Raw genomic sequence first — 27,928 nt, 5'->3', positions numbered from 1 at the left:
AAATAGACTCCTTTCACAGATTGAGAATGCATTTTTTTTTTTTCATAGCTAGTAAAAAATACAATCTTTTCTGAGACTAAAACAGTGGTACTTTAGAGTGTTGTGTACAGTGATAGGGTGCTCTGCAACTTCAATACCAATTTATGACACTGGGTGGATCTCTGAAGTCAGGAGAACAAGAAAAGAAATCTTTAATTGACACTGTCTTGGCATGAGAAGAGTGGATTGGGCTCCACCCTGTTTATTAGCGTCTTGATTGCTCCATTTTTCATCTGCTTTATGACCGGATGATTTGCTTTGGCATCACTTTACTGTTTGTGACTGCAAGAATGGGAATAAATTGTCACGGCAAAGCAGCACAATAGACAGTTAAATATTCGTTCTGATGAGAAACTTCAGTTGCTGAAAACGTTGGGAATCTGCAATCCTTCATCATAGGACTTAAACTCATCTTGCTTTTGAAAAACTTCTTCTGCGCCAGTTCTACTGAATCTGGACCAAACAGAAGTCTTGAAAGGTAAGGGATATTTCTGCTTAAGTTTTTGAGCACACATTGTTATAGCCACCTCCTAGGTAAAACTTTCCTTCCTTACTCTGTAGTTTTAGTTTTCCAGGATGTCTTCACATTTCGTACTTAATTCTTCACACTTCGTACTTAATTATCCAGTTTCTAAAGTGGAAAAGTCTTCAGCTCCTTAGCAGCGTTTGAAGTTAGATGTGCAGGTGTTTGTCCTGGGTGAACCAGGACTAAAATTCTGTATTGCCAAAATCAAAAGTATTGTATTTGCGTGAGTAAGGTATTTAATGATACAAAAATTGTTCTCTAGTAAAAAGCAAATCTCCTGAAATCCAGTTTGTTGGCCACAGAAAACTTGCTGCTTTCATCTACCTGCAAAATGTAGCTAAATCTGTAGTGCATTTAACAAGTGTGTTATCCTCTAATATATATCTCTCCAAGGAAATAATATTTATCTGGTTTAACAGAAAACTGAACATCTGTCCAGGTACTATGCAACATATAACTTTTCAGATACAACCGTACAAGTACATACTTACAATCTACTGCAAATCTAAGAATTATGGTTTTTAATTTATATTATAAACTTTATATCTTTATAATAATGCTGCAGTGTAGGTAAGAAAAATAATCCTCTTCAAAAATACATGAGACCACTGCTGTCTGTCGTAGTTTTTAATAGGCTACTACTAATGTGTAGGGTTTTCTGTGTTCTGAGACCAAATCAATACAAGGCTTCTATAATGTATGAAATGTGTGGAAGGTCCCATAATGCTGTGGATTTGAACTCGGGTACACCCCTCAGCTGGATAATTCCCTCATGAACTTCCCTTACAGTTTCTTTGGTAGTTATACAGATAAGCACTGAAGGATGATTTTATCATTTATTTTATTACAGGACCCAGAGACTCTGCTTAGGGCTCACAGCATCTTTTACAAACGTTATATGTTTAATATAACATTTCATTGTGTATGAACGAACTGGCAGATCATCTGGTTTTATGTTGTTCTTGATTAAGTTTCCCATGTAATCTGGAACAAGACATTTACCAATATTATTTCCCTTCCTTAAACTTCACCAAAATGTAATGTTTGTGAAGTTTTTTAACCTCTTATGATTGAACTTCTATAGAAATGCAAAGTATGTGTTACTAATTCAGAGAGACAGAATACCCTCAGTACTTAAACTCTGTCCTCATAAATGATGCTCCTGCCTCTCAGTTGCATATAACCATAGCCATAATATTACGCTAATAGTGCCTTCACACCACAATTCATTCAGTTTAAAATTCACATCATTTTTCATACTTCACTTTCAGCTATCCCATGCTTTTAGTAACCTAAAAAAGTGAAATAAAGTTGCTTTGAAGTTGATTTAAGAGGCGTTTTACATGCTTCACTAGATTTTATATAATGGATTATAAATTTAAGGTAAGAATATATAACTGCAGAAAAGAGTTGTGAGAGCTATTTTTCTATACCTAGTCAGACCTGAATTTAGTACATATGCAGTAACCTCTATTGTGCCTCTAATCTCAATCAACTGAAACAAATACAAATGAAGACTACATTCAGTAATGGATGAAGTGAAGTGATGACTACTTTATTTCTTCTATCAGAACTACCAGGAGCACATCAGTATTCATCATATGATTCAACTGAAATGAACACACTTATCACTGGAAATACAAATTGTATGACTGTCATCCATGCATCCAATATCAGTCCAAACTGTAATGGCTTAGGCAACTAAAGCAAAATACACTAGTAGAGACAGTGCCTTCATCATCTGTTCTTCGCTGTCATCTCTCTTTATCAGCTCAGCAAAGGCTGCCGTTGTGGCCCATAGCTTTGCTGTCTAGTGAGTTCCTCAGCATAATTCTTCTGCTGGTTTAAAGGAGATATATCTACAAGGCAGAGGTAACCCAAAACCCAGGCATTTTGTAATTTACCACTCTGAAAACATTTGTCACTAATAAAAAATACCACTTCCTGTGTTTATTTCTCAGAAGCAATAAAAAAAATTGTCAGGTAGAAATTTAATAAGGAACAAGCAGCAAAAAAGTAGAGACAAGAAAGTAAATGCATTTAAGTGGTGCTTGAGAACCAATCTCTCCTTTAATAAAAAGCATTTCTCACTGTAAGTCTGCTTTTGAAATAATTAGTGAGAAAACACATCCATTTGATGGTGTTAACAGCATCTACCTTGAGGTTTAGGGTCAGATCTACACATTGTATCACCACATCTTCACTGACTTGTGTGGCGTTGCAGCATTGTACAGCCACAAAAGGTTCATCCCAGAATTTATGTTAAGTCTGTTTTGTTACAAAACCATCCCGCCCTCCTTCACATGGAAAAGACCGAGAACTGGAGTCACTATAGCTTAGAGCAACTGAAAAAATGTTGGAAAAAGGGAGTAGGAGGAGATACGAAGTCATGCCCTGACGGGAGACCTGGCAGGTGAAACACTACCACGCGTTGATTACATTGGCGGAGTTACCCCTGCAAACAGGCATTGCGTAGTTCAGTGCTGTTTTATTTCAGATGCAGATGAAGACATGATGAGCAACTGCTTGAAAAGTCTTAGTTAAAAGCTATTGACACAGACACAGCATTTAGGTACTTGAGCCACTGCTCAAGGAAGGCATAGTTTACTGTCCTATTAAGGAGATTATTTTTGAAATGTGAGTCACGTATTTCCCTGTTGCTCTTCATCTTCCAATGGCTTATAGAGCGGTCCACTTTTTGAACCTCTACAATGAAACATAAATTCAACAAATAGTGGGATTTGATAGCCCGCTGGCATGGTTTCTCTATCAGGAAGAAATGCTTAAGAATTTTACAAACTTTTTTCTCCTTTTGGGAAGTGCTGTTGTGCTAAAATCAAAACACACCAGTTTTGACTAATTTTTTTGTTAGAAAGCTCCAAAAGTCAGGACAGAATGTGGACAAAACTCTTATAATACGGACATCCCTTAGAAAATCCAGTAGTGTGATGGTTGGAGTAGCCAGTTAAAAATAGTAAACCCAATTTCAATCCTTGTTCTGCTTAGTTCTATGAAGACAAGTAAAGAACAGTAAACATTGGTCTTCCACAGGCCCAGTGATTTCCAAGCCATTAAATCATTTGAAGGTGAATGTACTCTAATTTTTTTTTTTTTATGAAACTGTCATGTCTGCAGCCAAAAATCTCTTTTCAAGCTCCGTTCATTTGATCTTGCTGACAAGAAGACAAAAAAAAGGGATTTCCTCTGTTCGCATTTAAGTCTGAAAATTGGTGTCGAGGTGTGTCGGAGCACCCACTTCGCACTTGTGCATCCAGTCATTATGTTACCACTTCTGTCTTCCTACCTGTGTGTTTCTTCTTGCTGGTGTCATTCAGCAAAGCTTTTTCTACCTCTTGTTCTGCCTGAGGGTTCTTCCCATGTTCCAGCCTATCTCCACCGGTGTTTCCCAGGCATTCTGCCTGCCCTTCTTTTCTTTGCAATCCTCATTTTGGCCCTAGACTTTTTATTAATTTTTTTTTTTATCCTGAAGCCACAAATCTTCTTTTATATGAAGCCCCAGCTCAAAAATTTCATAGCTCCCATCTGTCCTTCCTCTGGACTGCATTTCTAAGTATCTTCCTTTTAAAGAACTACAGCTTATGTCTTCACAGATATTTGGGCACCCATTTCTGACTAAAATCAATGGGAGCTTGGCAAACCTGTAAGAATCCAGGCATAGTCACTAATAATCTGGAGGAGAATATTCTTTATTAAGACTTTATTCCATATCTAGATTTAGCTTTGGTTCATCCCCTTGGGCCCCCCAGTATCTCTTACAAATTATTTTAAATGCAGTAAAAAATTAGTCATCTTAAATCTTTTGCAGTATTTACTGGAATTGTCCAATTCTGCTAAATACCCTAACGGTAAATGTGGTGTAGTTCTTTTCCTGAAAATCCTAGAATGTAACTGTGATCTATGTAGAAAAAAATATATATGCACATAGTTGATCACTTCTCCTCAGTCTGCCTAAACAGGTCAAACTGCTAATTTGATTCATTATGTATGACAAGTTACACCCACTTGTGTTGAGGCAGACGTGGAAGGACATGTGTCTTCACAGACTAAAAATGTATGTAACTTAACCATTCTGTGTTCTGTTCTTTTCGGTGAGGCGGTTGGATATTTACTTCACTCTTCATTATTTGTTGCTTTATAGTCCACAGTCCAAATCCTGCTATGAATGGTTTTCCTATAGTGTTAAACACTGACATTTTTGACTGCCTCAAAAATGTTACGAATTCATCTGTATAGCAACTCTTGTGGTATGAAAATGATTGTTAGCAATTTGGTCGGTATTTTCACAGATGACTACTAATTTTGGGTACTCTACTTAAGATGGATATTTGTCTGCAGTATTATGCTTTTCCTTCTGTTTTCTGTAGACTACCTAATGACACTATCAGCATAGATTTTTACAGTGTTACTATTTTGTCTTTTCTACGAGTGTGAATATTATTCAAGGCCCTTGCGAGTAGCCATACTTAGTACAGTGTTAACAATGTTTGCAGATTTTTTATTTCATGTATTTAACAGTATTTGGTCTTCAATTGGCTTTTGATCATTGAAAAGCCAAGTTCAACAATGAAGAATAAAAAATGTTTAAATTAGTATTAAGTTTCAAGCTATATTATTCATAGTGCATTCTATCAAGCACAAAAACTATAAAGGCAACTGATAAAAAGCAGGAATATTCCCTTAAGTAAATATATGTATATATATAAATTCTTGTGGAGTGTTACAAAGAAAATACAGCATAAAAGTTCATGTCCAAGTATGTTGTTTTCTCCTGTAATAACCAAGGAAAAAAAAGTAGTAAAAATCAAGATCGTCAAAGGGGTTCTTTATCCTTCATTGTTGTATTAACTGTAAGACAAACAGTACTTGTCTCCAAAGACAATTTTAATAGCTTCATCTGTTTTTAAAAACCTATGGCCAGCTCCCTTTATCTTTCTTTTTTCCTCTACTATAAACAGTATTTCTTACCCTATAAAAAAGACTACAGAGGGAGGTGAAATGGATTCTTCCATGGTCAGATCAGCATTTCCTATTAATTTTATACCACTAAGAAAAAGGAATAGTATAACGAAAACAGACCTCTTACAAACCTGAATAACGTTTTAAGCAGTGAAGGGAAATGGAGAGTACTATCTCAGAGATACAAAAAAGAGAGGCAGAAAAGCAAAGCAGAACAGAAAGTCTGCTTCTAAAATCTTCATGAAAAATTGGAAATTTGATGCTATATGATGGCAAATCTACTAAACTCTAATGTATTCCTAGGAAAAGAATGAATGTACAAGAGTGATTAGCATGCTATGTACAGTAACATGCTATTATCTTCAGTTTGTCACACTGCCTTTAATTATCTCACATTCCTGTCTCCTATTAAATCATATTTATTATTACTTCTAGACTCTGCGCTGGTCGTGCTTTGCTTCTTATAGATCTAGGTAAAAGGTAAGAAGAAACTCTTCTTCTAAATACTGGGCAGCTTATAATTCTAACAATTATTTTTTTATTTAAACTTCTCAGATTTTTCTTATTTCAAGTATGTATTTGTATGGGAAAGTGTGGGGAAAAGCTTTTGGGTCTTTTTGTCTAAAGCTACTGTTACTTGCCATTTTTTTAATTATCAAGCTTATCAATATTATTAGGTGTGAATGAGGAATGTGTTTTTTTAAAAGTAAAAATGTTTTATGCAATGTATGTATTGCATGTATTAAATATGCATAATACTCTTTTTACTGAATCAAGATGGCATTTTAAGACAAGATGGCATTTTAAGTACATGAATTCTAAATTCACAATATTGTAAACACCGAGATGGACATTTAAATTAAAAAAAAAATCACTTTTGCCCATTAAAAGTGTTATGTTTTATTTTTTTTATTATTGCAGGACCTAGTAAAAACAAAGGGCAACACCTAGAAAAGAGGACTTGAAACATATTTGGGCCAATGACAGCAACTGCTGTAGACATTACTTTCAAAAATGTGGCTACTTCTTTCAGTTTCTAAATGTAGAAAGAAGTCTAACTTCCGGTTCCTTTCTTTTTCATTTTCTAATCTACTTGTGTACCAAGCAACTGCAGGAAAATTTGTTGGTTTCATATAACCGAAAACATTGGAAGAGGGACGTATGAAGCCACATTTAATGAAAGACTTGGAGCTGAAAGAGGAGTCAAAGACAACATTGTTCATGCAATGGTTAGTACAGATTTCAGGACTAGAACCACCTTTCTCACGCCAGGCGTTGAGAGCAGTAGTCTTTTGCTTTTCTTGCTCATGTAAGTTTGCAACTCCAGCAGGAGCAGCAGCATCTGTGGCTTTAAGCCAAGATGCAAGGTCTGTAGATAAGCCAGTGCAATAGTCTGGCACGTCTCTGTAAATTGGCACAAGTGCTACTTAAGAGAGGTATGGGATCTATGAAGGAAGCTGAAGGGTCCTTTAGAGCTCTGCAAACCTGCCCCCTCTTCACACCAGCTTGCGTGTTACCATTAATCACGGTCCCACGGATATCAGCTAGGGCTGTATGACTCCTGCAGAAACCTTTGTTTCTCCACCAGAAATTCCAGTATCAATCTGTTATAGTTTAGAAAACAAAAACTAAGCCATAAATTAAATAAAGCAACTTATTGCACTTAAGGGTGTATTTGAATGAATAAATTATGGGGGTTGGTTACACCTGAACAAGCAGCTGCTTGTTCAGCCACCAGTCTAAGTAGAGTTGATCTTGTTCTGGTTGAAAAATTCAGTTACTTAAGATTTTGGCAGGAGCATCTAAGCAGTGTCGTATCAGTGTTATCCTTTGAAAGGTATCCTGTTCTTACAAAGCAGCCCAGCCACTGAGCCCCTGATTTTTAGATTTCAAATCCAGATGTCAGATGAAGGTTTAATGAAAATTTGGGAGGTAAGAAGGAAGACCAGATAGACTGAAGTCGGTCCTGCTACATTAGTATTAATGTTTTGGGGACCTTTAGTTGAGAGAGAATTTGGGTGTTCCCAGTCTTTATTATCAATAAATATAGCAGAAAATAAGATAAAGCCTGTACACCCTTGTCTAAGGCACCTGGTCCAAATTTTGGCTCTCACTGCCTGAAGCCAATACATTGTAAACACCCAAGTGTTAATTTCAACCTCTGGAATAGGCCTACTGTCTTCAGCTAAAACCAAGTGCCTGTAAATCTTTGCAGACTATTATCCCTAGTTTAGACAACATCTGAAGAAGCAGCTCTGACTGATAACTGAGTATTTCTTTCACAACAACACAAAAATATATCTAAGTTTCTGTTGCAAAAGAATCCACAACCTGGACTGTGTTCACATCCTGTTAGAAACTTAATCCAGATGCTGAATGAAAAATAATAGAACGTGCCTCAAAGATGAATGGGTGCCAACAAGCCAGAACTAGTCTTAAATTCAGTAGGGAAATTATCAGCTCTTACAGCAAGATTACTCACTTTAATTTTTGAGCTTAAAAACTACTCCTGTTGTATGTAAAAGATCTTTTAATTCACTTTTTACTATTACTCTGCCTCTCACTGAATACTTAAATAAATATTCTATTCTGCTGCTGCTTCAAGTCCATGAAAACAAGCACCTGAGGTTACCGATGTTCATAAGGTGACTCATTTGTACCAGTTCGTAAACATGAAGATTTTTGGTCTACCTTCCACTGAACAAATGTTGAATAGATAGACGCTACTTCAAAATTACCTTCTGTGATGCCTAAAGTGTTGTTGATTTCATAGGCAGCTGCCTCAAAATGAAGGGAGGGTATTTGAAAAGTTGGGGAGTCACATGTTTTCCTGTGCTTTGTTGACAAAAGCCTCTGGTATGTGGAAGTGGGAGCCGTGGAGTCCTTCTAGTAACTCGTGTTAGCTTCTTTATTTACAGTCGGGTGTTTTGAGAGTAATTCTGGCATGCCATAAGAAAAGCTACCAGGCAGGTTTGGCTTCTTTTCATCCCAAGTTAACTTTCAGCAATGTTTCAAGTCTCTTTCTTCTGGCGTTCATGAACTTTGCAGCGTTCCGACAAGCTTCAATCTCATACAGATACTCATCGGTATCGCTAATTATCAACCCATTTCATACTTTTCCCAGTGGCGCCATTCCTGTTTTTACTTCACGAACATTGTTTTGCAGATTGGATTTGTATGTAACCCGTGTTTCGTCCTTTGGCACGTACGCTACTTGCTGCCATTTGAGCCCACCGCGTCGAGCACTGAACTCTCTGGCGTACAGGCCGGCAGCCATGGGCCCACCAGCCCGGCGCGGTGATGGCCGCCTCGGCCACGGCGGCTCGCCGCAGAAGACGCACGCTTACACCGTGGGGTTTTGCCAAGGGCAGTCCCTGGTCTCGCCGAGGACTGCTCCCGGAGAGCCCACCCGGGGCTGGGAAGGGCTCTGGGCCGGGGACTGAGGCCCTGCGGGAAGACGATGAGCCTGCAGGCCGCGGCGCCTCGGCCTGGCTCTCCCGCGGGAGGCCCTGCGGGGAGAGGCCGGCTCGGAGGAGCGGAGTTGGCCCCTCGGGAGCCCCCGCGGCTCGGGGCGGAGGGCACGGCCGTGTCGGCTGGGGAGGGAGGCCGGTCGGCTCGGTTCGGAGGGGCCGGGGGGGAGCCGACGCTGTGGGCCCATCCCAGGACCGGAGAGGGGAAAAGTCTCCGTTGTGCGTGTGGGGAAACCAGCGCGGGAGCGTCCCTGCGGCGGGGCGGAGAGCGCACAGCCCGGCGGCGGCCGCAGCCCGACGGGCTCCGGCCCGGGCCCAGCCTCCTCCCCTCTCCCTCCCCGCCGACGGCGACGCAGGGCCGGGGGCCGGGCGGAGCATGCGCGGAGCGGCGGCGGGCCGGGGGAGCGGGTCGGTGGCGGCTGCCGGGCGGGAAAGAGCGGGCAGGCAGCCGGCGCAGCCCAGCCCCGGGTGGGCCGGGGTCGGCGGGTGGCCGCAGCCGCCTCCCCATGAAGGCTTTGGTGTCTCCTGGCAGCGCCCCGAGGTGCCGGGGGCGAGAGGCGGCCGCGGGGGCGGTGCGGGCCGGGCCGGGCCGCGGCTCGGGCCGGGCGGGAGGAGGAGGAGGAGGAGGAGGAGGAAGAAGAGGAGGAGGAGGAGGAGGAGGAGGAGGAGGTAGCGGTGTCACTGATGCGCTGCGCCTTGTGCTTCCCCGCCAGGTGTTCTCCCTCTGGCTTCCTATGTCCTGTTACCAGGAGGATTTCTTCAAAGAGTACCTCAAGATGATGGTCAATATCGTCGTCCTGAACTTGCTCATTTGTATTTCTCTGGTGTTCTGGATCGTGTCCATGACTGCCAGTACGTACTACGGTGAGTCCGAAGGCCGGGGAGAGGCCAGCATGGCGGGGCGAGGGGCGAACAGAGCCGCCCGCCCCTGCCGTCGTCGGGAGAGCTGGAAAACCTCAGTCCTGACAGGAGCTGATAGTGGTTCAGAAGGTGTTAACAGCCGCTGTACCCTTCTTCGCAGCTCTGGCCAGAGACCCCGTTGAATTTAAAATGTTGTCGTCCTTTGTGATTTATCTCCATAAAAGAAAGCAAATAAGATGAAAAAGTGAAAAGAAAGAGCAAGCTGATAGATGTCTTTCTCTATCAGGGGAAGTAGTGACAGCACAGGACCAGCGTGCCAGCCTTCAAAACAGTTTTAGGAATGCACATGCAGCCTTTGAACAGGGCACGCAAGGTGAATTCCTTGGTCAAGGCACAGAGGAGCAGAGGAAATGGTACAAGAAGAGAGGGATGTGTGCATGGAGTCTCTGGCATGGGTGTGTACAGTGAGCTCTGTGTTCTGTTCAGGCAGGCTGTGCCGTAGTTGCATGTAGTTGCAGGGACGCTAGTGCTTTTTGTGGTCTATCATTTCAGTTCTAGGACCATTTTCACAGCAATGTGCAAAAGCAGCAATACTGCCTTCAGCATCACTTCAAGCCTAGAAGAGTTTAACTGCTTTCCCGGGACAGGTGAAGACCAGGCCTTAAGACCCCAGCCAATTTCATGCAGGAGAAGCTCCAGTGTCATTGCTGAGAGTGCCTAGGGATGCAGTACGAACACCTTCAACTGCCTTGTGTCACCTTGGATCCAGAAGAAGCTAGAATAAATATCCCACCAGTATAAGCTGACTTTTGCGTGGCAGTTGGATGTCTCTGCTCAGTGTTTTTCAGTGCTCTGCGTTTTAGGATGGGGTATTAGTCCTGGTACAGCATTAAATCTGTGTTGTTTGGACACCTCTACTTTGGCTTGTAGTGGGATGCCAGGCAGATAGGCGATCCGCAGAAGCATGCTTCACAACCAGGTTTTGTTTGTGTCATTTAGAGCTAGCCAGGTTGGATTTAAACACATGACTTAATTTGTGCGTGTCTGGTCTCTATAGGTATAGCTCTCTCAGTTTTGCCTCTAATGAGGGTATTCCAGTCCTTGCTATCTAACGTGATTGAGAATTGACAGTGTGAAGTGGAGAGGCCTGATACCAGGTGATCCAGGATAGGGACTGATACAAAGGAGGAGACTGCAGATGAATCCTCCTTTTTGTAGAGAATTATTAACTATTAGCTACATTAACTATTAGCTTTACTTTTTAAAAGTTTGTGGGTTTTTTTAAACAAAAAATGTCACTTAAAATCTTGCTGAGATAGTCAAGAGCTTAAAGTATATTTTTGAGAGCCTTACATCAAGTTCAAAAGAATTGAAAGGGCTGATGTTTCAGAAAGCAGTCACACCACTTTCACCTAGTAAACTGGCTTTCTTGTCATTTTTCTGGTAATGAAGTTCTGTCAGAGTAAATAGCGTAGTTTGGGATATAATCAATAGCTTTCTTGTCTCTGTCTGCGAAGATGGAAGACTTAAACTGTAGTATTAAAGAAGAATTTCTTCTCAGACTTGTAAATTTCAATATAAGGTGTACTTTTGGCATCTTTTGCAGTGAAATTTGTGTCTTCCAATTGAACCTGAAAATGAGGTATTAGAATATAAAGGCTGTAAGAATCTTACTGCTGAGGCAGTAATTCATTGAGTCAGTTTTATGATTAAAATAATATACTTTTTAACTGGGCAATAACAACTGCTTTATTTTGTTAACTGCTTTTATTTTAGTATGTGTTCTGGAATTTTAGAAGGCAACGAGTATGTTTAGGACATTGATAAATCGTCTGCTTTAGAAGATAAGTTGCTAAGGACACTAGTGCTTTATGGAATGGCGTGGAATTATGACAGCTGAGTGGGATATTGTTTTCCTGTTCTGCAAGCTTGTTTAAATTCAGATCATAGTGACTTGAATGACTAAGGAAACAGAACAAACTGGGAACTCAAGAAAAAGCTTTTTAGAAACTCTATAGATATTTTGTTGAGAAAATAGCTTGCTTTTTGTATTCAGTTTTGTTTGTAAAAGCAAACCATTTATAGTTTTGACAACCAGCATTTTTTTGTTTGCGAGTTGTTCAAATGGTCTGTCTTGGCAGTTTAATAATTGTCAGTGAAGAATATCATTTAAAGCAATCCTTTCTTGTAAAAAGTTTGGGGTTTGACTAATTTCCAGTGAAATACTTCAAAACATTCTGAGTCGGGTTTATTTTCTGTGTAACAAGGAGGATAACAGGTGAGCCATTTTTGCATAGATGTTAATACTAGACCTGAAATTATTTATTTCTTGTCAGTTCCCAAAAAGCACTATACTTTCCAAATACAGAAGTTTTGATTATGTAGAGTTGCTTTCATGTGAAAGCAAGGGATCGATAGATTTAAACTATGCAATGCATTGCAATTGTTAGCTCTGTGAGAAAAACAATGAGCTACAATCAAATATTTGTTTGAATAGCTGTAACACAAGAAGCTCGGACTAATTCAATTATGTTGACCAGTAAACAAAGTAAAGAGGAAGCTCAGAGCTGTCTTGTTAATTTTGCCATCCCTAAATTCACATGTACTGTTCGCTTAGCAAATACGTAAACCTAAAATCCATACTCATGTGAAATCACAAGGCACGACTTGAGTAATGTGGCATTTCTGTTGCAGCTGCTGTCAGAGGACAAAAATCAGTGGAAAGAAATCCCCTGCTATGTGGGGCACATTATCTCATAGAAGAAGAAGGGTATCTCCTAGCTTAAACGTGTGGTTTCGGTCTATGCTGAATATACCACACCACAAAGAAAACGCGAACATATTGTGCAAACAAAAAGACATTCTCTTGTCACTGAATCTGTTTGGTTGCGCAGTTCTAGATAAAATTGAGCAAAAATAACAGGGAGGGTGCTGGAATGTAGAAGTGGAAAAGGATTAGTCTAGAGAATCCTCAGAAGAAAAAGTTTCTGAGACTAAATATGTATTACAGGACATGAAATTGTTGGATGCAGCTTGCTTTTCAACAAGTCTCTCCAACACTCCAGACCAAAGTGTGCAGTTAGTTGTGTATACTGCTGCCAGGTTGGGAAGAGGCTGTGCGTGCATGCATGTGCAGTGGAGAGGGACTATGCAAAGCAAAGAGTAAGAAGTCTAAATCATCTGTGATTCTCAGCTAAGTCAAACTTTCTGTAGGTGAGAGAAACGGACAGGATAAGGAGAACTGCACTAGATAACTATCCTCTCTTGAGGATAAATACGCAGGTGGAAACCAGACTATGTAACACCTGACTTGTATGTCATGTGGCTGTCTTTCCTTAAGTGCAAAATTTATAGTGTATGTTGTTCTTTATTAAAAATCGTGATTTTGGGAACCCAGTGGCTTGCTTTTAAATAAGTTTAATTTTTTAAGTGTTCCTAGTTTCCTTTGCACGTTTCTAGGACTAGCCCTTTCGGTGAAAATTTAGGGTTAATAAGGTCTTAAGAACATCCATTGTAAAGCTAATGGATGTGTTCTCAGTTCCTGAGGGATGTAAATTCTCCCTGAGGTATGGTGGAGAGACGGGCCTAAGAGCTTGGTTGCCAAGGATAAAGGTGATCAGATGGTAATGCAAGAAAAGATGATGAGAAAAACAGGGAGCAGCAGGGCAAATACATGTTTTACACCACAGCTGTCTGTAATTAATATACTGCGTGACTAAAGAGATAAGTAGCCTGGTTCAATACAAGCAGGTAGTTGGCAGAGGGGAATTCCACCATCTGTGTTACTTGATATAATCTCATCTTTTTTTGGAAATGAAACACCTTTCATGCAGCCAAAAAATCAGTAGATTGTTGGAAATTGTAAAATCTTGCTGTCTCTCCACTCTGAGTACTGCATGCACTTGCGGTCATGCCATTTCCGAATGCCGATAGCAGAATTAGAACGGAACAGTGAGGGCAGCAAGGATGATCAGAGCAGGTAACAGCATGCATTTGAAAAGGACTTAAATAGGTAAAGATATTTCAGCACAAAAAGGAGACATCTGTGTAGGTCATGAATGGCAGGAGGAATGTGAATAGGAAATCATTATTCAGTTTGTCATAAAATTTAGCAGATGTCCAATGAAACTTGAGGCAGGAGGATCTTTGTGGTTTGGCTTTTTGAAAGGCCTTTTTCAGTGCATCTAAAACCAGAATTCAGTTCTGTGGGTGCTTGTGGAGATGAAAATTTTAACTGTTTTTAAAAATGGACTGGACAAATACATGGGGCATTTTAGAAATGCCAACATAGAAGTTCCCAATAAAACAGGGAAGATCAGCCTGTGTCTGTTCCTTATACCCTTCCCTTGCACATGTGCAGCTCACCACTGCCAGATGGGATTCTGAGTCAGACAGATGTTTGGCTTGATCCAGTTTGGAAGTTCTCATATTTTCAACCAAGTGTAGTGTGGAAACAATCAGAATGTTTTGGATACCAACAAAAGAGGAGTATTTCTTTTTTAAAACTGTAAAAGGCCAAGCATCTAAATTTCCTTTCTTGCATCATTGTAAATTATCAGTGATGCTACGATTAAACTGATGATTTGTTCACAGACCAGCAGCAGGACAGAGTCAGTGTGCAAAATAAAAGTATGTATGAACCACAGGACTTCCTGCTAGTTTTATTAGACGACATCAAGTATCACTGTAGCTCAACTAAGCATTTAAAGATACTACAGAATATGTAAGTTTTCCAAACTAGAATAAAAAGGATGTGGTAGTAATACTAAAGCTGTAGAAACACAGCCATTAGCTAGCTTATATGCGTGGTGACGTCTTCTCTCCACATAGACATGAAACTACTTCTGAAGTCTTCTGTCAGCCAAGTAGCAGCAGTCCTTCCGTTAACATAGTGTAAGATTCTAATTGATGGCATAGACAGCAAAGTGACAACATTAGGCATATCCTAGGAATAATTCAGAATACACAGATGATGAAAAAAGTTGCCTGCTTTTCATGGCCAAAAGTTACCAAGCTAAAGCTTTTGATAAACAAGAATGACTTTTCCTAAAAACACTGGTATTTGGGATGGCTTGAAAAACAAGGTAAAGCTTCCAATATATTGTTCTAATTTTATTTCCGTTACAATGCTAAAAAGCATTAGTGATCATAGACAGTGTTGTTCATTCCCTTCATTGCTGCCATATTTTCTGAAACTTCATCGAAAAAAGAATCATAATGAAAAATTCAGATGTGTTATTGTAGTTACCAGAGAATCAGTCATAACATGATCTATGAGGGAAGCTCTTGAACTAGTTTGTTTACTTAAAGTTGCTTTCAGTCTCTTTACGTGTTTTGTTAACTGAAATTTTAGTTTGATTCTTACATATTTGAAATTGAATTCTACGTACCTTACTATGGATGTACGGGTTGCTTTTTTTTTCTAAAATCTGAACTTGTCCATTCTGTCCAAATCGGGTTTCAGCTAGTCTTAACATTTTGAATGTTAATTTTTGGAGTTTATAAATCCCTTTTAGAAAGGAAAATATCACCATGTTTATTTCTTGACACATTTGCTATTTCTTTGTAATTAATTTTAGTTAATTTAATGTATTTTCTGTGAATGCTGAATAGAAAAATTGAATAGATAATTACAGATATTTTGATTTTCCATTCATAAGAATATATTTCATATAAAGGGTAAAAAGTGTAATCTCTATTAAGGTCAGATTTTAAATATATACTAGAAGGTAATTACTTTTAAGATATAAAGGCATTAAAAAGGCTTATCAGGATCATCTGTAACCATTTTGTTTGATTTATCAGGTACTTTACGACCCATTTCTCCATGGCGCTGGCTTTTTTCAGTCTTGGTTCCACTAATGATTGCTACACAGGGTTTTAAGAAGAAGAGTCTTGATCACAGTGGTGCATTGGGAGGTATGGTTTTTTTGAGACTATTGAGCTAAACGTTTAATAAACTAAATTAAGGTCCTTTTTATTGTTTATTGTATTATATTGTATATTAAAAGAATTAATATTCTTTTAAGACTTTCCTACCTAGTTCTATTATAATAAAAGTATAAATGTAAGGATATATACCTTGAATTCATACTGATTTTTTTTTCTCATGCCTGTTTAAATATTCAAGTTAATTTTTGCTGCTGTTTGTAATTAATTAGATTAATTTGTCATTAGATTAAAACAATCTTATAGGTTTATATAAAACTTCAGTACAGCATGCAGTTAAATCACATGGTTTTCTTTAACATATAGATGGATTCACATAGCGATAATGAAATGGCGGAGGCAGTGGCAGTGGTAAAGAAATACCATAAAACTGAGCCATGTCAGCAGCCTGTGCCTGCTAGGAAACCAGTAAAGATAACGTGGTTCTCCTTTCTGTAATATGAGTAGGTTTAGGCATTCTTTGCCTCCCAAAAATGAGAAAAAAATTAAATCTGTGCTTCACTTCAAGCAAATTACTGTTTCAACAAAGGTTTTTCTTGACCATGTGAGAAAAACCCCAACATAGGGTACAATAGTGTTTGTTGGAATCTAATGCAAGATTTCCATGTGAGGTGATTCACCCTTGTCTTGTGAAATTGTCTGAATTGATGGTCAGAAACAGGACTTCAAATCCTTTCCTTCCATGTCACCCATTTTGCAAATCTTAGTCTATCTGTGAGTTAAGGGGAGCATTTTCTAAATTAAAAAAAAAATCTTTTCTCTGCTGCTATGTTTTTACCTCTTAAGATAACAGCTTTGCTAGCCAGCTTATGTTGGCATTTGCTTTAAGTACGGCCAATTTTCTTTCAGCTGTGAAGAATTGTAATTTCATGGTGGGCAGTGAGAATTAGACCTCCCCCGTGAAGGACGTAAGAAAAGAAAAAAAAGCACATCCAGGAACTCAAATACTTAAGAAAATTACAGAAATAAAAAGATGGCATAAAAATCAGAAACAGAAAAAGAAAACGAGGCACAGAAGGAAGAAGTAGCATCTGTTAAGATATGGAGGAGGGTTATCCAGGTTATCTTAGAGACCTTGGGGGAGGGATTTGATTCCCAAACTGAAGATAAACTTGCTTATAGAGACACAGCCACAGCTGTATATATGCTTCTTATACAAGTAGTCATATTCTTCAGGCAGAGTACTTAAGTTTCAATTATATATCCTTTGGCTCTTTTTTTTTTTACTGCTCTGTCTTTTATTTTTGCACAGTATTACTGATTTGTGGCAAAAGAAGGTCTTAAAAATCACACATTTTAGCAATAGCAATAAAATTAGCAATTTAGCAACAAAATTTAAGAGGCAATTATAAAGATAACTGTTTTTTTTTTTTCCAGTCAAGATGTCTCTGGAATTCTCATACAGGTATTAGGTGTTTCAGTAATTCTCTTATTGCATGATTGTCTTAGGTTTATCATGAAGATACTCTTCATATTCAATAGATTCAAAATAGTTAATTGCTTTGCAAAGCAGGCATTGTTACATGAAGGAACTTTATATACTTTTTTTTTTCTTCATAGGATTGGTGGTTGGATTTATACTTACAGTTGCAAATTACAGTTTCTTCACTTCTTTATTTGTATTTTTTGTTACTTCTTCAAAACTTACTAAATGGAAAAAAGATGCAAAGAAGCAAATAGATTCAGAATACAAAGAAGGTAAGCCATAACATTTTAATTCTTTCAGATCCCTTGTGGAGAATAAATAGTGCATATTCCTCTTCCTTTCAGAGAGTCAGATGAGATGGAACATCCAGAGTAGGTGTCCTGGTTTCAGCTGAGATAGTTAACTGTCTTCCTAGTAGCTGGTACAGTGCTATGTTTTGAGTTCAGTATGAGAAGAACGTTGATAACACACTGACATTTTCAGTTGTTGCTAAGTAATGTTTAGTCTAAAGTCAAGGATTTTTCAGCTTCTCATGCCCAGCCAGCGAGAAAGCTGGAGGGGCACAAGAAGTTGGCACAGGACACAGCCAGGGCACCTGACCCAAACTGGCCAACGGGGTATTCCATACCATGTGACATCATGCCCAGTATATAAACTGGGGGGAGTGGGGGCAGGGGGATCGCCTCTTGGGGACGAACTGTGTGTCGATCGGCGGGTGGTGAGCAATTGCACTGGGTATCATTTGTACATTCCAATCCTTTTATCATTACTGCTGTCACTTTATTAGTGTTATCATTATCATTATTAGTTTCTTCTTTTCTGTTCTATTAAACCATTCTTATCTCAGCCCACGAGTTTTACTTCTTTTCCCGATTTTCTGCTCCATCCCACTGGGTGGGGGGGGAGGGAGTGAGCGGCTGCGTGGTGCTTAGTTGCTGGCTGGGGTTAAACCACGACAGTAGGGAACAGCATTGTTGTGCCTCCTCTCCACCCCCATTCCTATGAACGTTAGCAAGTGACTTTGCTTTTGCTTCTGTTCTATTTAATAAATTGCTATCTAGTTTCTGTTTTGAAAGTGTGTCTTTTTAAATTTAACTTTACATATATGTATTTTGCTTTTGTCTCATGCTGTTGCCTGTCAAGGTATTTTGCCTGAAAATACTAAAATTTAGGTTTTTGTCACTTTAGGTGGACAGAGGAATTGGGTGCAAGTATTCTGTAACGGTGGTGTTCCTACTGAGCTGGCTGTCTTATATATGATAGAAAATGGACCGGGTGAAATTCCTATTGACTTTTCAAAGCAATACACAGCATCATGGATGTGTTTATCCCTTTTGGGAGCTTTGGCATGCTCTGCTGGTGATACATGGGCTTCAGAGATCGGTAGCGTTATGAGTAAAAGCAAGCCAAGGTTGATAACAACCTGGGAAAAGGTTCCAGTAGGTGAGGTGTTACCTGTTCTATGTGTTCTTAGTATTTTGCTAATCTGTTTTGAATTATGCATCCAACTTGAAAAGTTTGAAAAAAGCCCCCAAAACCCAAACATCAGAAATCTGGGATTAAAAAATGTTAGCAGGAATGCATTCGTTGAAATGGAATATACTCATTTGCGTTTCTGCTGCATCTCATTGGTGAGATGCACCAACATAGCATCCAGGGAGGGAGCTAAAACCATTCTTAGTGAATGCTGTCACTTCTCATCTCTGGCACTATTAACAGTGTTTATATTGCCAGTAATATAAAGAATACAAGTTATCAACTGAATTTTGCAGACATTATCAGTAGAAGAAGATATATATTCACTACAGACACTACAGAAAATTCACTTCTTAACCAAAGCGCTCATTTCCTTTGATATCTTACCAAGGGTGGGTGAAGTGAACCTTCTGCCTGTCACACCTTGTCTACACAGTGAATGACATTGCTACCTTAAAGCAGTGTGTCTTTTTTGAGTCTTGTTGGCATGTTGATCTGAGTTTTAGATCTTGTGGGATAGGATTTAAATGCGTGGGCATTTTTTTTTTCTTTTTATAAGAGTTCTTCAGATTTTTATACAGTGAGCTGTCAAACATCTTCATTTCTATGGATTTTGTTCAGTCTTTTAAATTTGTTGGTGAAATATATCTTGGTATACTTCTTCTAAAAGAGAAAGAGGCGTTGTTTTAATAACATGCACATCTCAAGCTCTGTATTTTTGGAGCAAAGACCTTTTTCTTCCCTGCCCCCCTTACAGCACACAAATACCAGGTGACATTACGAGGTGTGCTATATGGTTTTATTTAATTTAATGCTAGTGAATATGTCTACATAACTAGCCTTAGAAAAAGGGAAAGTAATAGTAATAGGCTGTAATGGTATAGGTTAAGCTTTGCAGCAGTGTAATGGGAATTGTAAATAAAAGCTGTGGTAGCAGAGCCTTGTGGATATAAGGGGGGAAGATAGCTATGAACACAGTTGTGATTTCATATAAAACTTTTGAACAAATGTAAATCTTTAAGAAAAAGTTCGTAAATCAGCTTGGTTTTGTTTGATTCAGGTACTAACGGAGCAATTACTTTAGTGGGCCTGCTCTCAAGTTTGCTTGGGGGCATGGCAGTAGGTATAGCCTACTTCATAACACAGCTCATTTTCGTGACTGATCTGGAAATATCTGCTCCGCAATGGCCCATTATTGTGTTTGGTGCAGCAGCTGGCTTACTGGGATCAATTGTTGATTCATATTTGGGAGCTACGATGCAATACAGCGGTAAGATTCTTCCCTTTTTTTTTTTTCTTTTGTTTTTTCCCCTCTCCTAATCTAACCTAAAAATGGGCTTGAATTTCAAGAAGGGCGAGGATGTGATTTTTAAATGGAAAAAGTACAGAATTAGCAACACAAAAGACAAAGGGAGCCAAAGTGATGGACTTGATACTGAAAACAAGAAGGAGGGCAGATGGTCCTTTTCCACACTTTGATTTGTTTATCTTATGTTACTGTCTTGTTGATGACTGAAGGAGACCAGAGGTCTCCAACATGTTACCTTGGAAAAAGCAGTTGCTGCCCTCTCCTTTTCTATATATCTAATTATGGTAATATTCTATAAGAGAAAATGTCAACTTAATTTTATACATTTACTCAGATTAAGTTGTCACTGCAGAAGCTCCATTTGTACCTCTGAAGTCTTAGTAATAGTCCCAGCTGAAAGAATTAAATAAGAAAAGCTCCAGGAAAATGTGCACAATACTTTACATTCTGTTTTTTTCACCGCTTAATAGAGTACCATTTCCTATAAATTAAGCTTATTACAAAATAGCTGTGACTTTAAAAAAAAAAAAGTGTCCATTTTTAAAAAAAAATGTTGGCTGGCTAATTCTAAATTATATCAGTATTTATTTACTCACTGCCCTTAAGGATCATTGTCTGTGAATAAACTCTACAGACCACCTTTAGGCTAAACTGTAAACTTACCCTATGTTTAAAAATTGTTTGAAGACCATATCTGACACTATTCTGGTTTACAGAGAGAACGTAAGTTTTCAGATTTTGTTGTCAGTATACTTATTTGTTGGAAGTTGAGATTTCAATGTGCCAATGAACTGCCTGAGAGATACAAGTCCTTTAAATCTACCATCACAGTCAGAACTGCAAACTGTTGTTGGTGCTGTGGATTTGGCTTTCCAGCAGTTTTTATGCTCTATTCCTTGTAGTTCCGGGCAAGTCCAAAATACAATGGAGTGCTTAACCATTTGAGGAATTCTTAGATATTTCTGTACTAAAGGGGAAACACTTAAGCACTCAGACAATGGGTTCATGCTCCTAATGAGGCAGATGCATTAAGACAATGTGGTAAACCTAGCTAATGCATGCCTGCATTTGTCAGCATCTATTTGTTCTTCACTTCAGATATTTTTCCATGCTCAGCAACTTACTTTACCAGCTGCAGCAGGGACGGTATGCAAGTTCCACAATTTCTTTTACAAATTCGTAAGCACTGCTGGAGTATATATACTATAAACACATATATGCTATGGTATATATATGCTGTAATATAGATGAAATAGTGCTGCTCATGTGGTGCACACTGTTAGGTTTTGTGTCCCTCCCTTACTTTAACCCACTTTTCCAATCCCTGTTCAATGTGGTCTCATAAGAAATACTCCAATGAGTATCTCCCAATACTCCAATACTCCAATACTCTCTGCAGCATCTTGAAAAACAATAAATAAATATGGCAGTGGTAATGAAGAATTGTGTCTTTTTTTGAAAACATTATGCTACCACTGCTAATCCCTTCCGTCAGTGTTTTTCCTGTTGGTAATCTTTCTAGATTTGGTTTGTGTAATAGTCGGTGATGCCCACGGTTTCTAAGAGAACATCCTTCCCTGCCCACACGTTTATTAAGTAAAACTTTGTCTGAATAGCTGCTCAGAATTTGATCCAGATTTTCCAGTGTTACCCATCTGAGGCTATACCTATTCTGTAAATAACAAAGATAATGGAAGGACTTACTGTTACCTCTCCTACTTGTTTATGCTCTGAATCTACGCTTTATGTGTGTGTTTTTATATATTTATAAAAATTTATTCCCAGTTTTTCTCTCAAGAAAACTTATGACTTTCTAAAACATAGCAAGTGTTAAGAGTTAAACTATCAGGCTTTGAAGTTTGATTTTTCTGTAGCTCTTTTGCATTATTCAGAGCTAGGTTTAAATGTACGATTCAAAGGTAACAGTAGTACCAGCTATATACCTACCAAGCAGGTTTGTGGTGTGGGGTATTTTTAAGTTTTGTCTGAGGTGCTGAAAATTGTTTTGTAATAAAGCAGCAGCTCAAAATGAAATTTCCATGTTGTGGTATTAGCAGATATTCCAGTCTACTGAGAAAAATAAGGTTAATATAAAATGTACTGATTTGTTTTGGAATGTTTCTCCATGTCAACCTTAAATGTGTGCATATGCATGTAACCAGTTATACTTCACTGCAGTGTGAGTTGGCATTAAAATCAAGCGTGCTAGAATTTTATGCTTTTATCAGCATATAAAATAATGCAGCTGGACAAAACATAGGATAATGGTGTGTGTACAGTAACAGCTAATGAAACACAATGCTAGAGTACTGATAATACAGAGGCAGAGCAAGAAATGGCTTAAGTACTAGGGAAAAAAAAATCCAGCGCTGGTAGTATAGAACTGCTGTGTAAACAGAAATGATAAATTCAGCCTCTGTAAGGAGCTTGTTTTCTGTCAGATCAAGTAATAATGTTATGTCCGTAATTTTCCTTTGAAAACAAATACATCTTCTTGACAGGAAATAGATGTTGCTAATCAGTCGTTTCTGTTCTGTTCAAAGCAGCATCCTTTGCCTGAGGATGGCTCTTGGAACAGCTTTTTCCTCTTCTGGTTTAGCTTGGTTCATTCTTTTCTTTGCTATGAAACTACATGAAGAGAGAAGTAGACCTGACAGAAGTGTAACTTTTCAGAAGAAGGAACTTCTAATGTAAAGTACTGCATTTATATCCCACTCTTTGAAGCTACCAGATTAAACTCATTATAATTTAGTGTAATCTGTTGGTGTCTTTCCTTACAGAGGTTTAGCACCATAATGGTAAACTAAATTTAGGAAGTTGCCTACACTTGGTTACTAAGTTTCTTTTCAGCTTGGTTGGCTTTGTCAAATGAAGTCTTTATCTTTCCTCAGGTTTTGACCAGAATATCGGCATGGTTGTCAACCACCAAACGAAAGACTCCAAGCACATATCTGGAAAACCTATATTAGACAACAACACAGTAAATCTTTTTTCTTCTGTAATCATTGCTTTGGTGCTTCCAAGTGTGGCGTGGTGTTTCTGGCCCAGGGGTTGAAATGGTTTAAGGTTTTATGCATGTGATTTATTTATGTTCAGTCTTACTCAAAGACTCTAAAGAGTTCTCTTCGAACTCTCTTGAAGAGAGTGATCTGAAACTTTCAGAGAGCCAAAGGACTTTCCATCTCAACTTACTAAGGCTGTGAGCTTCATATGGCAATTGGCATCTCCCGGGGCAAGGAAGGGATTTTGTCAATATGCTCTTGCAGCTCTTCAGTTGGATGTAGATCCTTGCCAAGTGAGGTGAAATGCTTCATTTATCCTCATGGAGCTGAAGGGTTGGCATCTATGTTCTCTCTCGTCCCCAGCATCTGGAAGGGCAAGAAGCGGGAAATAGATAGACTTCTACATCAGTCAGTGTGATGGAGCGTTGTGGCTATTGTCCAAGCCAGACACAAAGTACGCTGCAACTTTATGTAGGCAGTGGTAACACGGGTGAAATGGGTGAATTCTGGTACTTCCCATAATCTACAGTATGTAAGGTTTTATGGAAATATTTTTTTGCAGTGTGTGGGGGGAGAGAGGAGTAAGCCTCGTTGCCTATTCTGTATCCTGATACTATCTCCACTTCACTAAGAATAGGGTTGTTGAAAGTGATGCCACTATGTAATGTTTGAAGCAAAAGGCTAAATTTAAAATAAAAACTCAATAGTTTTTCCAGTAAGAATAACAAATTTGTCTGTGCTTTTTTGACATCTTTATTTCAAAACTAATGATATTTATGAAGACTGTCAATACTGTAGTACTTACTAAATTATCTAAAATTAAAGATTACAATTGTGAATTCACATTCATCTCTTTAGAAATAGAACATTTTTTCCATAAGCATAGAATTGTTCCATAATGTTTAGCATTCTGACCAAACCATACTCTTTGGTTCTTTCTCAGCAGTGGAAGTGTTTTCCCATTTTGTTTCGGGTTGCTATTCACAGATGATGGCCTCAGCCAAAGAAGCTACAGAGGTTATCCTCGTAGTGAATGGGGAAAGTCTCACCTATAAACCGTTTCAAAAGAGGAATTTAACTTTTGGTGCTCAGGCTCCTATGTTAGGTGATTCCATCTTCCATCATTAATTTATAAAGGAGGTGGAAGTAATTTAGCCAGCACATTTACACTTTAGAGATACCCTCATAATAACTTATCACTGTCGACATTCAGAAGTTAGGGTCCATACTGTTAACTTATAAAAACCTTTTTCTTCTTATCTTTAGAGATAGGTGAGTATTTTGTATTAAACATCTGATTTTTTTACAAATATCTTGTGTATATTGCCTGTCTTAATTCACTTGAATTGTGTATTATGTCACCTTTTATGGGAATAGTCAGAAATTTTAACACCTTCCACATTGAGTTTACTCTTTTAAAATCTAGTCTATATAAATGTGGAATTAATCACTGGAACTAGTTCACTGTATTATCCAATTATAAAGATGAGATTTCAAACTCGTAAAAGCTTTCTGAAAAGAACCAGTTGTGTAGCTGCTGTATGTCTGTTCCTGTGGAAAGGCACAAAATTATAAAAGAAATATATGCACTTAAACTGTAACAATAAACACTTGAGATTTTTATGCATTGTTTGGATTTATGCTGCTTCTAAATAAACACTGTATTAGTTGTCTTTTAAGACTTTATTAATACTGTTGTGATTTCTAGAATTAAGACAGACACAATTTTTGTAAGAGACTTTTTCTTCCCATTAAATGCCTTATTTTTGTGTTCTTTTGTTTCCTGAAACAAAGTATACCTTCAAACACTAAAGTGGACATGGTCAGCTTTTCACTGTTTAATATGGGTCTTGTTTGAAAAACAGCTTGCCATAGCAAGAAGACATCTGTGTTTTTAAACTCGTAGCAGCATGAAATGCTTTGATCTGTTATCATATGAATGAATGTGATGTGAATGAACTTCTGTAAGTAGGACCTTCAAAGGCCGTTATTCAGAATTTTTTATTTGTCATGTCTTAGTGATGACACTGAGTTGCTTTTGAAATTGCCACTCATGAATCTCCAGTATTTAGAAAGATCTGAGCATTCTTGAACTCTGAAAAGGACTGTGCTAACTCTGGGTGTATTACATTGAGTGGAGTATCACTTACGCAAATATTGTTACATTTAACTATTTAGTAGCTGTAAAACTGTTAGCTTGGGGGCAAGTAGGGGATACAGGGAAGAAGTTACAGAATGTGACAAACTGCCTGTAAATTGGTGTGCGTCACTAGGAGCGGTTCCTAGGAGCAGACCGGGATACTACCTGTCCACGTGCTACCTGGAGAGACAGAAAATGCAGCAAGTAAAAAGGGAGGGCGATAAAAAGAGGAGGAGCTAGGAGAAAACCAAGGAAGGTGATAGATTTGAAGGTGCAGAATAGGTCATTGCAGTAAGGAAATGTAATTCCATTCTTTAAACACTCAAATATTTCTTTTGCTTCAGAGCCATCAGTACCCTTAGTATATGAGATAACTCTGTCACTGATTTTCCTTTCATACTGGAGTGGCACCAATATTTCCATAGCACCAAGAGGATACACTCTATTTTTTTAATTGAAGAGGTTACAGTTGTGAAGCACTGATCCTCATTCTTGGCTTGATTTCTGGATGTGTTAGAAGTTCAAGTAAGAGTATGATTATGACATAATTGCATATGAGAAATCTTCAGGCAGGTCTCGCTTAGGCTTGGTGTCTTGATCCTGAATGTTGAAAGAGTCACCAATATTCAGTTCTTTTTTTGTCTTTCTACTTCATTGTTACAGCTGTAGATTGTCTTGGGTCTGTGCCTGCTGCTGTTGAGTGGTCCATCATTGCAGATATAGACCACAGTTCCCTGGGACAACAAAAGAAAGTGGTATAAAAAATGAAGGGGATATACCACCTTTCTTGGGTATTAAGGAGTAGCTGATGTTCAGAAGGCTGACTTTCTGACAATAAAGGGCTGAAACATCTTGAAATACGGTTCATATTTTACAGAACCCGATTTGGGCACCGGATAAATGTGGCAGTAGATTGATATTCATGTTAAAATCTGTTAGGATTGGGCATCTCAGATTTGTAAATAGGATTTGTTTTCTCTGTGTTTCCCCCAGCAGTGCTTTGGTCCCCACTCAGCCTTTTTTTTTTAAATTTCATTATCTAGCATTTTAAATTGCATTAAGTCACTCTTCTTCAAGCAGGAGTTAACCTGTTTTACAGAAAGTTTATTCACTTAAAGCTTTGTAGGTACATTACAGTCTCTGCTTCTGGCTATTGCCCTAACTGGATAATAACTTTCAATTTAAATTCTGCTTCTGTTGGGGGGTGGGGTGCAGCTCTCACAGTTATGGGCCTATTGTAATGTGTAAATCAGAGCAGGTACATGAATTCATTCAGATGATGTGGATCCCTGCAGTGCTCCCGAGCCCACAGCCACCTTCAGTAAATATTAATGCAAGTCCTGAATGAAGACAAAATACGGGAATGTGGAAATAAAGCTGCCAGGCAAATGGCAGCTTGTACGTGAGTACTCCAGAGTCTGTAAAACTTGAGTTCCAGTAAAAGAATTCCACCAAGAAAGCATTTATTCAGCAGCTTTTCTACAATCTTCATCCCCCAGGAGAAAAATGGGTCAATTTTAATATCTTGCCACTACTAAAGCATAGAACCATAGAACATCCCAGGTTGGAAGGGACCTTGACAGATCATCTGGTCCAACCTTTTGTGGGAAAGGGAGCCTAGATGAGATTATCTAGCACCCTGTCCAGTTGCAACTTGAAAACCTCCGGTGATGGGGGCTCTACCACGTCCCTAAATGTCACAGTTTTCCTTAAAACACAGTAAGGCGGATGCACAGGAAAGCAGAAGAGCACGGTTATGTGAGTTCTGACCAGGAAGCCTTCCAGGTGACTGACTGATAATATGAAGTAGTACCCTCATACACATTATCACTTTGAAAATATCTTTAGAATTAATGTATCCCCCCGTAGCAGACCTTTTAGCAGGATTGTTGGCTCTGCCCTGCGTTGGGATTTGCCGTTTTAGAGCAGGGCAAGTGCTGGTTCTTAATCTGGGTGGCCTGAAAAAGAAAAGACTGGGTTTAGCTGAAATGTGGAAGAACCAGTCTGACCCGTGTTGAGGGATGGGGTTTTGGAAAGGTGAATACAACCAATAGGGAAACAATTGCCAGTTTGGGGAGCTACCTGGTTGGACTGGCAGAGCCACCTGTGAAGCCCTGTATAACTCGTTTGCACCTCTCTTGCCTGGTAGCTGCTTTTTTTGTGGCTTTATTCAAACAAGCGTAAAGCAGAATTAAACACTGCAATGTGATCACCGTCCAAATCGGTCTTGGAGGTTCAAACCCACACCACTAACAAGGGTGACAGCGGTTTAAAAAAATATGAATGCATTCGGCAATTAGAGGAAACGTCAGTAGAAAGGAGTCAGAAAAGTTCTCTGGTGCTCATTTGTTAATATCCTCTAGTAACTTCAGTAACTAGTTTTGTAAGGACTTTGCAACCACAGTCCCAGCTGCAAAGCTAAGAAGGTAGAAGCACATCCTAAAAAATCATGTCGGCCCTAGGAAACGACATCATGCACGTAATGCAGAAGTAAACGCCTGTGCACAAAGACCGAGCTCTGCACCCCAACCTTCTGGTTCTGCAGCTGTGGGGAATATGCTGGTTTTAATTCTGTCTTTCAATTAACCCAGTTACAGGCCTCATACAACCTCTTGGGTTCCTGACATGTTTGTTTGGATAAGTGCATCAATCAACCTCTACCCTTACAACCCAGCACAGCTATACATTTATAAAAGCGTTAAAATCCCCATGAAACAGCCCAGATCACCACTTCTTATGAATACTGGGCTGGT

General features: G+C 38.9%; 1 protein-coding gene across 5 annotated transcripts; it reads left to right on the top strand.

Annotated features, from left to right (window-relative positions):
* The first annotated feature begins 270 nt into the window (after window positions 1–270).
* On the top strand, window positions 271–24,714 carry TMEM19 (transmembrane protein 19). Of its 5 annotated transcripts, XM_052774571.1 has the most exons (8): window positions 271–517; window positions 5,978–6,022; window positions 9,726–9,876; window positions 15,679–15,792; window positions 17,383–17,520; window positions 18,437–18,691; window positions 19,785–19,994; window positions 22,925–24,714. In XM_052774571.1, exons 3-8 carry the CDS (start codon window positions 9,747–9,749, stop codon window positions 23,086–23,088), a joined length of 1,011 nt encoding a protein of 336 aa, XP_052630531.1. In that variant the 5' UTR covers window positions 271–517; window positions 5,978–6,022; window positions 9,726–9,746; the 3' UTR covers window positions 23,089–24,714. The 5 variants fall into 5 exon arrangements, with proteins under 5 accessions (XP_052630531.1, XP_052630528.1, XP_052630532.1 ...); XM_052774568.1 differs by lacking the exons at window positions 271–517; window positions 5,978–6,022 and adding an exon at window positions 6,685–6,771; XM_052774572.1 differs by lacking the exons at window positions 271–517; window positions 5,978–6,022 and adding an exon at window positions 9,403–9,420.
* The last annotated feature ends 3,214 nt before the right edge of the window (window positions 24,715–27,928 follow it).

This window comes from Harpia harpyja, chromosome 23 (assembly GCF_026419915.1).
Source record: "Harpia harpyja isolate bHarHar1 chromosome 23, bHarHar1 primary haplotype, whole genome shotgun sequence".
Lineage (NCBI taxonomy): Eukaryota > Metazoa > Chordata > Aves > Accipitriformes > Accipitridae > Harpia > Harpia harpyja.
Note: the sequence above shows the minus strand (reverse complement) of the source record. Positions and strands in the feature narration are given on the sequence as shown.

Bases quoted from the DNA above. Each gene is read 5' to 3' on its own strand.
- TMEM19 (XM_052774567.1), top strand. From the start codon at position 9,519: ATGAAGGCTTTGGTGTCTCCTGGCAGCGCCCCGAGGTGCCGGGGGCGA. The intron at 15,793-17,382 runs GTATGGTTTTTT...TTTTCTTCATAG, and splicing joins TCACAGTGGTGCATTGGGAG to GATTGGTGGTTGGATTTATA. The intron at 19,995-22,924 runs GTAAGATTCTTC...ATCTTTCCTCAG, and splicing joins AGCTACGATGCAATACAGCG to GTTTTGACCAGAATATCGGC.